The 13,892-nt window shown below is 41.4% G+C and overlaps 1 protein-coding gene across 1 annotated transcript in view; it reads right to left on the bottom strand.

Annotated features, from left to right (window-relative positions):
• The window catches only part of BCAS4 (breast carcinoma amplified sequence 4), a 73,133-nt gene that overhangs the window by 46,964 nt on the left and 12,277 nt on the right, over positions 1-13,892 (bottom strand). The window contains exon 2 of the mRNA XM_044659628.1: positions 178-249. Within this exon, the coding sequence (XP_044515563.1) occupies positions 178-249 (72 nt within the window). The remainder of the gene's footprint in view (positions 1-177; positions 250-13,892) is intronic.

Genomic DNA, 13,892 nt, shown 5'->3' with positions numbered 1-13,892 from the left:
GTGTGTGTGTGTGTGTGTGTGTGTGGCGTGTGTGGTGTGTTCTCCCTCTCCACTGCTGGCTGCTGCCCCACTCGTCTGGTTGCTAAATCACTGGCAACATGGCCTCCTTAGAAAGCTCCCGGAAGGAGTTTTCTGGCCTGGGCCTAAGCTGAGCCCTTCAGGCAGAGAAATACCTACCATGTCAGTCAGGCCACAGAACTCTTCCAGCCTGAGAAGCATATCTTCAATGGTGGCTTCCACTTCCTTCACCTGGAAGGGAAAGAACATTCCAGGAGATTAGTTTTTCTGGTCAGAAAGAAGACAAAAAAAACTCATTTAAAAAAAACACAATACTTTTTTTTTTTAAAGGAAAGAGATATAAGGATAGGCCAGTCAAAGAAAGAACACAGAATTTTTAATCAAAGTTACTGACTTAAAATCACCAGTTTTATTTAATTTAGGGTGACTTTGGGTAGTAGCCTTTGGTTCCCTCCTTTGTGAAGTGATGGGTTTTGATGGGGTAACCTCTAAAATTTCCTTCCAGTTGGATATTTTGGGGCTCTAAAAGTTCTTCTAGCTCTAAATTCTGTGATCTTTCTCGGAGCCCTTTTGTTTTCTTTAGGACCAAATGATAAGGCAGGAAAAAATAAAAAGACTGGATCATGATGAACCTCTGCTGGGTTAATTCATATAATAATAATGACAGATGACAATAATTACATCTCTAATTGTAATTTTTTTTTGTAAACTTCAAGGCTAATAAAGCACTTTCCTCACAAGCCCCCCAGTCATTGGTAATATAAATATTATTGTCCCTATTTTCAGATAAAGAAACTGAGGCTGTGAGAGGGGGAGCAGTTTACCCAAGACCACACACGTGGTAAGTGGCAGAGCTGAAATGAATCTTAGAGAGCACATGGACCAAGGGCGTGAGGGGGAAAGTGATTTTCCCAAGGCCATGTTGCTAATCAGCTGCAGAGCTGGGATTCCAGGGTCTCCTCTTGCTTTCTAGATATCACTCTGGGACTTGGGGACTAGAAAACACAAGGGTTTCTGTTTGGGTCACTGGTGGAGTTTTTCCTGGCCATCCCTGGCCCGGCCTCCAACCTGTGGGAAGTTTCCACTTTTCCCATCCATTGATCCCCCCATTTCTCATGGCTGGGTACCTTCAAACCGAGGAGTGGCAGTATAAAGAAAGAAGAAGAAAGAATAACACTCTACTCAGAAACAGCTTTGGGGCTGGAATATAAATAGTACAAAGTGAATGTAAAACTCTGAAAGCTCTGTCACAGCTGGAGTTATTTCTGTGGGCAAATGGTGGAGACCAAAACTGTGAGCCATATTGGTGGTTCCTGAGGAAATGGAAAATGTGCAGGAAACACTCCCTTACCCCGAATAAAACAAAACAAAAACAAAAAACGCTATTGCCACAGAGAAAAGTGTTTTCCAAACACCCAGAAGAGCTCTCTTATCAGACTCCAAAGGAGGGGCTGGGCTAGTTCCTTCCATTTAGCCCAAGGAAGCCAGGTAAGATGGAAAGGCTTCACCCAGGAGCTACGGGAAAGCTGACCATTGTCTGCAGGAACTTGTTCACACTCAAGGACACTTAAGAAGAGCTACATTTCTGTTTTGGGAAAGCCAGCTAGACAGTATTGGCGATGGGAAGCCTCAGTTTCCACATGTGCCAAAAGAGGTAGTTAGACTGAAGGATGTCTAATGTCCCTTCTAGCTCCATTTATGAGTTTATTAATCTGAATAAATCATAATAAGGAAGTCAAATCTGTGTGTCCCCTTCCCCAAAAGAGAAAGAAAATCATACCAAACATTCAAAAGTCGCACAGAAGGAAATGGCTTTTGGAATGTCTACACGGGAGTTGTCAAAACAAACATGGTGCCTACAACATTTTTAGAGTGGAGGAACCATATTAAAATGGAATGGAATCTGGCCTCAGACACTTCCCAGCTGTGGGACCCTGGGCAAGTCACTTAACTCCCATTACCTAGCCCTGACCACTCTTTTTTTTTTTTTTTTTTTTTTAAATAACCCTTACCTTCCATCTTGGAGTCAATACTGTGTATTGGCTCCAACGTAGAAGAGTGGTAAGGGCTAGGCAATAGGGGTCAAGTGACTTGCCCAGGGTCACATGGCTGGGACGTGTCTGAGGCCAAATTTGAACCTAGGACCTCCTGTCTCTAGGCCTGACTCTCAATCCACTGAGCTACCCAGCTGGCCCCTCCTGACCACTCTTCTGCCTTGGAGCCAATACACAGTATTGATTCTAAGATAGAAGGCATGTTTTTGTATTTTCTAATATAATTGGAAATATTTAATAATGAAATAAAACAGATAATATTCCTTTTTTAAAAAAAAAATATGTGACCCACAGAGATCCTTATGTATGGTTTAGTGACTCCCATTTCCATTGGAATTTGACCCCTCTGGTCTAAGCCATTGCTTCCTTTCATCAGAGCAAATAATGGTGCAGATAAGCTAAGCCAAACAAGGTAATTAATTTTTCTCTGAAATATATCCTCTAATACAAGCCTCGCAGATGAGATGGCTACACTGTCCAGACCACACATTTTTCAACTAGCTTGCCTATCTTCATCACAGTCAGGGAAAATGGATGACTTCTGTATTCTGGACTCATCTACAAGTATAAACTCTTACCTTGGGTGAAAAAAAAAGTGTTTAATTTTAAAAAACAATAACCTTTATTTGCAATAACCTTTAACAACAATAGCCTTTATTTATAGCCATTATCTCACCAGAGCCTAGCTACCCTCCTAATGGGGATTAAGCTCTTAAGATCATAGATACAGAACTAGAAGACATCTCAGGTAGTTTCTAGTTCCATTCTCCTCATTTTACACATGAAGAAACTGAGGTCCAGGGAGGTTAAATGACTTGTCCTAGATCACACAGAGGGCAAGAGTTCATGTTAGAGGTAAAATTTGAATCCTCTGACTCCTGAACCAGTGCCATTTCTATCATATTGAAATACCTTCATAAATAAGGATTATTATCCCCATCTTGGGGCAGCTGGGTGGCTCAGTGGATTGAGAGCCAGGCCTAGAGACTGGAGGTCCTAGGTTCAAGTCCGGCCTCGGACACTTCCAGCTGTGTGACCTTGGGCAAGTCACTCGACCCTATGGCCCACCCTTACCACTCCTGGGCTAAGGACGGTCCCTAGCCCGGATGAAAAAAGAGGAGGGTTGGGCGTGGGGCTAGCAACCCCACCCTGTAAAAACTACATCTGCTAAAGAAACTGCAACTTAAAGTAGGGGCAGCTGGGCTAGCTCAGTGGATTGAGAGCCAGGCCTAGAGACGAAAGGTCCTAGGCTCAAATCCGGCCTCAGACACTTCCCAGCTGGGTGACCCTGAGCGACCCATTGCCTACTGGTTGTGGCCCTATGCTCCTAGAATGGAGTCCCAGGATAAAAAAAAAAAAAAAATTATCCCCATCTTACAGATGAGAAAACTGAGGTTTAGAGAGGATCAATTCAATGCAGCATTTAGTAAGAACTTACTGTATGTGAGGCACTAAGTTCTGAGGATACAATGACAAAAAATGAAATAGCCTGCCCTCCAAGAGATTATATTCTACTGGGAAGATATAATGTATACACAGATCAGTAAATGCAAAATATAAACAATGTAGTTCAAAATAGTTTAAGGAAATAGTTCATGCTCTCAATTGGCAAAGTCAAATGTTAAAATTTGTCTTCTATCTCAGTTCAGTGCTCTTTCTATGATAACGACACAGTCTGTCATGACTGTTCAAGCCTTCAGTTTCTTCATCTGTAAAATAAAGGGGTTGGAATATACTCAATGATTTTCAAAGTTCTTTCCAGCATTGACATTCTCTGAGTCTGCCTCCCATGAGATGCAAAATGGGCCTTTTTCTTTCTATTTGTGAATAATGGATTTTAAGTTATCTTTCACATTTCTCCTTCTCTTCAGGGGTAAGATCCCAGCCTTTCACGCTGAGCACAGCAGGAAATTTGATGTACTCCAGCCCTTTAAAGACAGGGCAACTGGCTCTAGAGTCCAGAGGAGCTTTGTTCTAGTCCTCCCTCTTCTCATGAATCATTCCATAGCCTTGAACAAGTTACCAACCATCTTTGTTCTTTAGTTTTCCCATCTGTGAAATAGAAAGGGCCATTTCTAGGTACTTCTACTTTACAAGGATGTCACTAGTGGTGAACAACATAGCCAAAGAGACTAGAAACTTCTTGAAAGAAAAGATTAGAGGTTTTCTTTTTTCTTTGTTTTAATTCTAAGCTTAAATACCAAAAAGGAGCATTTAAATGTACACAGAAGAATACGAAAGTACCGTTACATATAAAACTGTGACTTTATCATTTCATATCACTTGCTTTTAAATATATAAATACATATACCTATATAATAAATTTCATATATTACTTTCAAAACTATCCTGTGCTTCCTTCTGAAATTCTGTCCCATGAAGTGAATTAAAAAAAAGTTTCAATAGCCCCTCTTTTTTTTTTTTTTTTTTTTTTTGCATCACTACTGCTAATCTCTCACAGGTGATTAAAAATAGATAAAAAGCAAAAAATGTAACAAATAAATATAAACAAAACTAATCCATACAGTGGCCATGTCCAAAAATGTATACCTCTTTCCTCACATGAATCCATCACTTGTCAGGAAAAGGGTAAAATGTTTCCTCATAGGTCTTCTGGAGAAGTCATCTTATTGATCAGAGTTCCTAAGTTGATCAAAATTGTTTTTCTTTGTAATATTGTTGTTATTGTATATCCTAGTTCTATTCACTTCATTCTGCATTGATTCATACTACTTTGAAGTCTTTTCTCTCGTCATTCCTTACAGTACAATAATATTCCATTACATTCATACACCACCATTTGTTGTCATCCCCCAATTGGTTGGCATTCGTCTTGGGTTCTAATTTTGTGTTTTTCTTCTTTCTAATTCCCCTTTCAGGATCAAGAAGTTGGTTTTCCTTATAACTATTACCCCCTAGGTCTCTGATGGGGAACCTATGACATGTGTGTCAGCATTGACACGCATAGCCATTTTCAATGACATGTGGCCACATACAGAGAAGTATGGGGCCGCATGCCGAGGATGAAACATTTGTTGTAGTGTAGTGTAAGTTAAATAATATCAAGATCAACAAAAGAAACTGACTGACAGATGAACAAAGAAGTCACTAAGCAGGTAAATTAAATAATTAGTTTTGGGTTTATTAAATACAGTTATATATTACAATTATACATTTTTATTATTTAAACTATAAATATCGAGAAATTATGGTGTTTTTTTTCTCAAAGTAACACACCATCTGAGTTATGCTCGGTTTTTTGACACACCAAGCTCAAAAGGTTGCCCATCACTGCCCTAGGTGTTATCCTCCTTAACATCCTCTTCTTGCCATCCCCAGAATGTCCTCCATTCCCTCAGCATTAGAGGTTTTCAATGACCTCTTGTCAAGATATTGTAGAATAGATTCCTGCCCAGAAACAGATCAAATGAAATGACTTCCAAAATCCCTTCCAACTCTAAGATTTTGGCTCTTGTCTGTCATTTTTATATCCTCAGAGCCAAGCACAGAGCCTTGTACATATCATTAGTAGGATCATCAGTGAGGTCAAAGGCACTACCACCTTTCCAGAGTCTCAGATTCATAATCTCAGTTTATCTTCAGCTCCTCACTCTTCCTCACTGTATATATCCAATTAGTTACCCAGTCTTGCCATTTTTACTTTTACAACATCTCTCACAACTGACTCCATCTCTCCACTCACAAATCTACCATTTTAACACCTCTCTCTCCTAGTTTATTATAACATTATATTGTTATATATTATATATTATACACATATATACAATATATTATAACATATGTACAATATATTATATATACAATATATTATAACAACTTCTAACTGGATGCCCAGCCTCGAGTCTCTCATACTGCTCAGTCCATCCTGTATACCAGGACCAAAGTAATTTTACTTAAGCAAGATCTTACCATGAGAGTCCCCTGTTCAGTCAACTCCAGTGGTTTCCTATTGCCTCTAGGATAAAACAGAAACTCCTCTGTTTAGCCTCTAAAGTCCTGTACAGCCTGGGCCCCCCTATCTTTCCAGCTTCATTGGGCATTACTTACTTCCCCTCTCTTACTACAATCTAGACAAATTGGCTTTCTCTCTGTTCCTCAAATCTGACGATCCATTTCCCACCTCCTTGCAGTGACCGACCCACACTCCAGTAATAATGTTTCCTCCTTACACCCCCCTTCTTTTAAGATGAAGGTACCATCTTGGACCTCCCCAATTCCCCCAACTGCTAACATCCTCCCTCCAAAACTACCTTGTATTTAACTACTTTGTATACTTTCGTTTTTATTCACTTCATATTTAAGCTATATCCATACATATTAATATGTACTTCTCTCTCCTATTAAAATGTAAATTCGTTGAAAGTGTCTGATTTTCACATCTGACAGAGATATTAGAGTGGTTTGCCATTTCCTTCTCCAGCTCATTTTATGGATGAGGAACTAAAGCAGTCAGAGTTAAGTGACTTGCCTACAGTCATAACTAATAAGTGTCTGAAGCTGAATTTGCACCTTACTGATTATCCACTGTGCTGCTTAGCTGATTGTTCATTATTGGTACTTATAGCCCCAGCACTAGAAAGGTGCCTAGCACATAGTAGGCACTTCATAAATATGTATTGACTGATTACAGAACCCAGTCCTAGCTGGAGGAAGAGATAAAGAGTAGATCATAGGATGAGAGGCAATTAAAGATGACATAATCTAAACCCCAACTTGGGATGACAATATTGAGGTGCAGAGAGGTTAGCTAGCTTGCCTAAGCCCACACATCCAGAGTGGCCAAACTAGACTTGGAATCTGTGTCCTTTGATTCCAAATCTAGCATTCTTTTCACTAGAACACATTGCCTTTCTAAGATAAGACACTGTTCTTGTATTCGAAGATCTTATATTGTATGACAGAATGAGACCCTGAACCCAGATACCTACAATTGAATAAATGATATGATATTGGCACTGAATGCTACAGTCTCCAGGGAATTAAAAAATAAGCATCAGGTAACAGAGGGGTGCATTGCTGAGTGTGATCAATTTGCAACATGTGGGACATTCTGAAGAATTAGAGTAAGGCGTGAACAAAAAAGGATGTATTGAACACATGACAAAATCAAAAAAGAAAAGGCAGATGGCCTCAGTGCTTCACTGGTGTCAAAGTCAGGAGAAAGTAAAGGAAGGTCCCAGGACGGTGAATGCCTTGTAGCATACTTACTGGAGGACACAAACACAAATTATATGATGGGGCAGCTGGGTAGCTCAGTGGATTGAGAGCCAGGCCTAGAGACAGGAGGTCGTAGGTTCAAATCCGGCCTCAGACACTTCCCAGCTGTGTGACCCTGGGCAAGTCACTTGACCCCCATTGCCTACCCTTACCACTCTTCCACCTATAAGTCAATACACAGAAGTTAAGGGTTTAAAAAATAAAAAAAAAGAATTATATGAGATAAGCAAACATGAATTGTTTGCAATTTGCATTGTTGAAACATCGATAGTTGATGTCGATCGTCATCAGAGTATTTTTCATATTATATAAGAGCATTATGAAGTTTTGTTTTGTTTTAGAAGTAGTACATAAAAGCTGAGAGGACAGGCTTTATCAAAAAAAAAATCAGGGAAGGCTTCCTGAAGTAGTTGGTATTTGAGCTGGACTTGAAAAGATGAGGAGGAAAGGCATTCCAACAAAAGTACTAAGACAAATGACTGTAATGCACATCCAGGGTGCAAAGAATGATCCAGTTTTGCTGGAATATAGTGTATGGAGGGAAGCAATGTGATATGAAATGGAAAATGTATGGAGATTCCAGGTAGTCAAGAGCCTTGAATGTTGGTTAGAAGAAGTTGAACTTTATTTAAGAGGCAACAAGGAGCCACTGCGGATGTTTTTAAACCAAATTATATGAACAAGTCAATGTAGAAGAAAGCCTATTCTGGCAGTACTATGAGTGGAGGGCTACAGGTAGAGTTGGGATAGGGCACAGAGTAGAGATGGGAAGGCCTGTAAAGGAGCTAGTGCAATAGTCCAGACAAGTGGTAATGGGGATCCGAACTGCTGGTAGTGGGAATAAAGAGGAAGATACTCAGGAGACGGAATCATTAGGATCCAGGAAGTGAGTGGATGTCAGAGAAAAGGAATAGGAAAGTCAAAAATTATTTGACATATTTTGACTCAGAAAGACTTGGGTTCAAATTCCATTTCAGACATATTAGCTGTGTAACCATAGGCAAGTTATTTAATCTCTCTGAGCCTTGGCTGCCTCACCTATAAGAGAGATCATGTCTGTTGAACCTGCCTCAAGGCTGTTATGAAACATCAGAGATTTTATATGTATATAAAATAAATACTTTGCAAACTTTTAAAATACATTTTCTAAATGGCTGTTATGTTTCTAAAATTGTGAAAATGGGAGTATAAGTGAACGGTTGACAAAGCAGAAAGAGCAAAGTCATGAATGAAATTGGTTTGGTCCATGTTGGGTTTGGGGCATCAGTGAGATAAGCAAGTGTGACAATGTCTCAGAGATAGTTGATGGTACAGATCTGGAGCTCAGCAAAAATTAGGATTAGAAATATAAATTTGGGAGTCATTGATATAGAGATAGTAGTTGGATCTCTGGGAATGAATGAGAGAGCCAAGGAAGAGAATGTAGCGAGAGAAAGAGGACTTGAGAGGACTTGAAGAACACTCACATGAAGGAGTAAGAAAGAAGAAAAAGAGTTGGTGAAGGAAACAGAGAAAGAGCAATTCGTGAGCTAGGGGAACAACCAAGATGGCACAGTCTCTTAAACCCAAGAAAAGAGGGAATATCCCTCTGGTCAATAATGTCAAAAACTGAAGAGGTCAAAAAAGGAGGAGGACTGAAAAAAATAGAATTAGATGAAGCAATTAAGGGGTCAGTGACTACCTTAGAAAAAGCAATTTCTCTAAAGAGTAATAGTTGTGGGGTAGAGGGATTGAAGAGCCATTTGCCTGCTAAGGCAAGATGGCATGGACAGTATGGATAAAGAGAAAGTGTAAACATCAGTGGTAGACAGCTCTTTCAAGTTTAGCAACAAGTGGATAAATTTAGGAAGCTACAGATCCATGCAACCAGGGAAAGCTTTTTTAGGACCAGGCAGTTCTGAATATGTTTGCAGGACAGTTAGAAGGAGCCAGTAACATCTGATGGCCTAAAAATGCAGGAGAGAGGGCATGACTGATTGAGCGAGGTCTTGAAGAGGCCAGGGAGAATGGGATCAAGGTCACAGCTAGAGGAATTAGACTAAGTGATTAGTAAGGGCAGCCTTCTTTTTGACTGGAGAGAAGAAGAAGAAAGAAATAAGGAATGGCAGAAGGAATGTGAGGAAGCTCGTATCAGAAATCTTACTCTTCTCAGTGAAAACCTGTAGAAGGCAACATCATTTGCTTCAGTGGGGGGAAGTCATGAAAGTAGGGTTCATAGAATCCTTTATTTTCCACTGCAAGGGACTTTAGAGGATGTCGATGAGAAGAAGAAAGAGTTTGGATTAGTCATTGTTAAGGCTATAAGGTAGATGACAAAGGTAAAGAAGGAAGACTGTTGAGTACCAGCAAGCATTCAGCTAGGTTTCAGTACCATGAATTGTTTGGGGTTTTTTTTAACTCTTACCTTCTCCCTTAGTTTCAATTTTTTTTTTTTAACCCTTACCTTCCATCTTAGAATCAGTACTGTGTATTGGTCCCAAGGCAGAAGAGCAGTAAGGGCTGGGCAATGGAAGCTAAGTGACTTGCCCAGGGTCACACAGCTGGGAAGTGTCTGAAGTCATATTTGAACCCAGGACCTCCCATCTCTGGGCCTGGCACTCCATCCACTGAGCCACCCAGCTGCCTCCTTAGTATCAATTCTAAGGCAATTCTAAGCCACAAGGTCTAGGCAATTTGGAGTCTGGGTCTGGCTCTTTAGCCAGTGTGCTACCTAGCTGCCCCAAGACCATGAATTTTTGATAGGCCAAATAGACTTGATTTAGTCATTTTCTCCAATGATGCTTAGCTCACCTTCAATAGGAACAGAGAGGCTATCTGGGGAGATTTACAGAGATGACAGTTCCTAGGTCACAGTACCTGAAGGTAAAGGAGAAGGTAAAACGTCTCAAGTGGCAAACCACTGAATGAGGGCTGGGTACGAAGCAAGAAAAGCTATAGAGGGAGAGACAAACTAGAGGAGGAGGGATGAATAGAGGCCAGAAGTCAGGTAATGGGAAGATTAAGGCACAGGACCAGGGCAGGGAAGAGACCTGGGACTTCACTCATTCAGGAAACTCTCAAACCAGGAAACTCCCTCAATCAAAGCAGGCAGCACTCTCTTTGCAACTTAAATTCTAAAAGAGTTGCCTTACGTGGTGGTATCAAACTCAAATAGAAATGGGTTCCTACAGGCAAAACAATTCCCAATTACACTTTTTTAAACCCTTACCTTCTGTCTTAGAATCAATACTGTGTATTGGCTCCAAGGTAGAAAAGTGGTAAGGGTAGACAATGGGGGTCAAGTGACTTGCCCAGGGTCACACAGCTGGGAAGTGTCTGAGGCCAGATTTGAACCCAGGACCTCCTGTCTCTAGGCCTGGCTCTCAATCCACTGAGCTACCCAGCTGCCCCTCCACCATTACATTTTTATCTGGTTCAGGCTATACTTTGAAATTTTGTGGGTGGCAGTTGGCCTGTGGGTTACCCCTAGCCTCTGAGAAGTTAAGTGACTCACCATAGTCAGAGAGCCAATATGTGCCAGAAACAGCACTTGAACTCAAGTCTTCCTGGTCCAAGGTCAGCTTTCTACTCCCTTTCTACCCACGACTCCATGGAGTTTGTTTATAAGAGTAGGTTTTCAAGAGTAGAATTCCAGGTCCTTAAGAATTGTCATTTTAAAGGAAATCTTCCGATCTTTATATTCCCTCGCCCTCTAACAGTGCCTGGCACATAGAAAATATTTAATAAATATTTGTTGGATTGAATCACATTTTTTGTAAGTAAGGAAATGAGTTATGTATGTAGAATTTCAAAGTTCTGGATCCGAGCAAGAGGTAGCACAGCTCCAAGAGACGGATGTCGGACATGCGCTCACGTCCGTATGTAGCTGAAGGAAGAAGGAAGACACTGGGAGTTGGGGAGGATCACAAATAGAAAGGGCAGGTTGTCGGCACGGTCCTAGGCACAGTGGGAGTGATTCGAATAGAGGGCGAGTTCAGGAGTCAGTGGAATGGGTTTGCTACTTACAGGTGGCGTGACAAAACCCAGGAGAGGGGAGCCAGCATAGGAAGAAAGGCACAGCATATTCCCTCAACATAACTAAACCAGCAAAAGATTTGTAGAGTTTATCCCTCCACAACTCAGGAGAGAATTTAAAAGCTTGCTGCGAAGTAGTATGCGTCAGGGGGGGAAGCTGCTCCAGAGTGTCTGTGGGGCCTGCGTGAAGAAGCAGAGCTTTAGGCTTTCCTTTTAAGACTTGGGGTCCCTGTGGGGTAGGAACAGATGTTTGACTTTCTCAAAACCCCTTCTTCAGAGTAGTTGGCGAGACCCCGGAGCCCTGACCCCAAGACTCTGCTTCAAGAGATTGCTGAGCCTTGACTCGGGGACTCCTGGGAATGGGGAAAGGGGGGTGCTAAGGGTATCCCCTGCCACTCCCCCAGCTCTCCCCTTCTCGCTACACTCTTTGACCTCATCGCAGTCTCTATCCACGACACAGGTTCTTCATAAATATCAATTAAATCAAACTCATCTCTCCCGTATTCCAGACCCGCAACTCCAACTACCTGTTTCAATGGCCACCTGGATGTCTCTTAGGCATCCCCAAATCAACACATCCAAAACAGAACTCTCCTCTTTCCCCCTAAACCCATTCCTTCTTCTAATGTCCTTATTTCTGTTCCAGACATGAATCCTCTTGCAGTCACCCAGGTGTGCAACGTAGGAATCATCATCATCTCCTCATCAACTCCTCGCTCTCACCCCAGACACCCCCCAAGTCAGCCGCTCGATGTATGTCCCCAACTTCTCTTCCAGTCCTTCCCTTCTAGATGGCAGAGTGGAGAGAGTGTGAGCCAGAAGTCAGGAACCACTGAGGGTTCCAGTTTGGTCTTGGATTTGAGCTGTGTGCCATTGGGCACACACCTAACCTGTGTCTCTAAAATGAGAATAACAATAGCATCTGTCTTGTGAGGATAAGGTGAGATAATACTTCTAAAGCACTCTGCAAACCCTGAAGTGCTAAATAAATGCTAGCTGTTCTTGAGGTGGTTATTGTTGCTATCACGATCTAATCCAGGCCTTCATTATCTCCTGCCTGGATTCACCTTGTCTCCAGCACACATAGTAGGAGCTTAATAAGTATTTATTGATTGGCTGACTTTAATCTTAATTGGTTGCCTCACTAAATCTCTTCCTTCTTCAATCTGTCCACCAAGCAGCTGCCAAACGAATATTCTTAAAGTCCAGGCCTTGGCCATGTCCTCCTTCTGCTCAAAAACTACCACCAGTTTCCTATGGTCTTTGGGATCAAATACAGGACTCCCCTCCCCCCAGACTGGCATTTAAAGCCCTTCACAACGTGGCTCCAGGCCTCTCCTTCGAGGCTGACTAGACCGTTCCCTCTCACATGGCTTACACTCTGGCCAAAATGACCTCCTTAGTGTTTTCCACATCCACCATTCCATCTCCCACCTGCAGGCTTTTACAGAGACTGTCCCTGATACCTGAACTCCTCCCCCTCCTAGAATATGCCTCTTGCCTCCTTCTAAAGAGGCCCTTCCTTAGCCTCTTAAGTGCCTCTGTCTCCTCCTGCCCCATCTCTGAATATTTTTTGTAAATATCCAGAATTTCTTTATCTGGGATCGTGTTGTATCCTCCAAGCAGAATGTAAGCATTTTAAGAGCTGGGCCCCTTCATCTTTTATTTGTATCTACAGTTCTTAACACAATGTCTGGCACCTAGAAAGTGTTTAATAAATACTTGGCGATGGATTGAATTATGTTTCTATGAAGTACTCTAAGAAATGGGCTCTTTAAATAGGATATCTATTATGAATATTATGATATTACAAATATGGTTTGGACATCACTTTTCCCACCAAACGCTGATCTTCTGTCAAAGTTGCAGGCCTTACCAGGGCTGACCTAGGCAGAAGGCTGTTCTCTCCGATGTCACAAACAGAGGCAATATCGGTCACTTAGTAAATAAAAACCATCTCCTACCAATAGCTTCAGACAGCCTAGACTCTGGGGTAGGTAGGGCTCAGGGCTGAGAGGTCATAGAACAAGTTATTAGAAAGACCTGTGGACTGATGCCTCTCTGAGATCTGGAAGAGTAAGGCAAACATTCATCTGCTTCGGATGATTAAGGGGGAGAAGGATACATACTTACACAGAGGCGGAAGAATGGGCTTGATGAGCTCTAAACACTCTAAAAATGTTAGGTCTCCATGATTCCAAAGATACAATCCAGGAATGGAATAACTTGGAAGCCCAGGAAATAGGGTCCCTTTAAATGACTTTCTTACTCCTGATGACCCAGTACTTTTGGCAGCATGTGCACTATTCTCTTAGGCGGGAAAACTAGCCATTAGATTACTCTTCAAACTGCTTCCCCCAATTACAGTTATTTTCTCCTTCCTTTCACTATCAAATTTCCCAAAATGAGTGTTTTTTACCTGCTGTCTCCACTTTTCTTTTTCTTTCTTTCTTTCTTTCTTTCTTTCTTTCTTTCTTTCTTTCTTTCTTTCTTTCTTTCTTTCTTCCTTTCTTCCTTCCTTCCTTCCTTTCTTTCTTTCTTTCTTTCTTTCTTTCTTTTTCTTTCTTT

Source organism: Gracilinanus agilis, chromosome 2, assembly GCF_016433145.1.
Source record: "Gracilinanus agilis isolate LMUSP501 chromosome 2, AgileGrace, whole genome shotgun sequence".
NCBI classification, from domain to species: domain Eukaryota; kingdom Metazoa; phylum Chordata; class Mammalia; order Didelphimorphia; family Didelphidae; genus Gracilinanus; species Gracilinanus agilis.
Note: the sequence above shows the minus strand (reverse complement) of the source record. Positions and strands in the feature narration are given on the sequence as shown.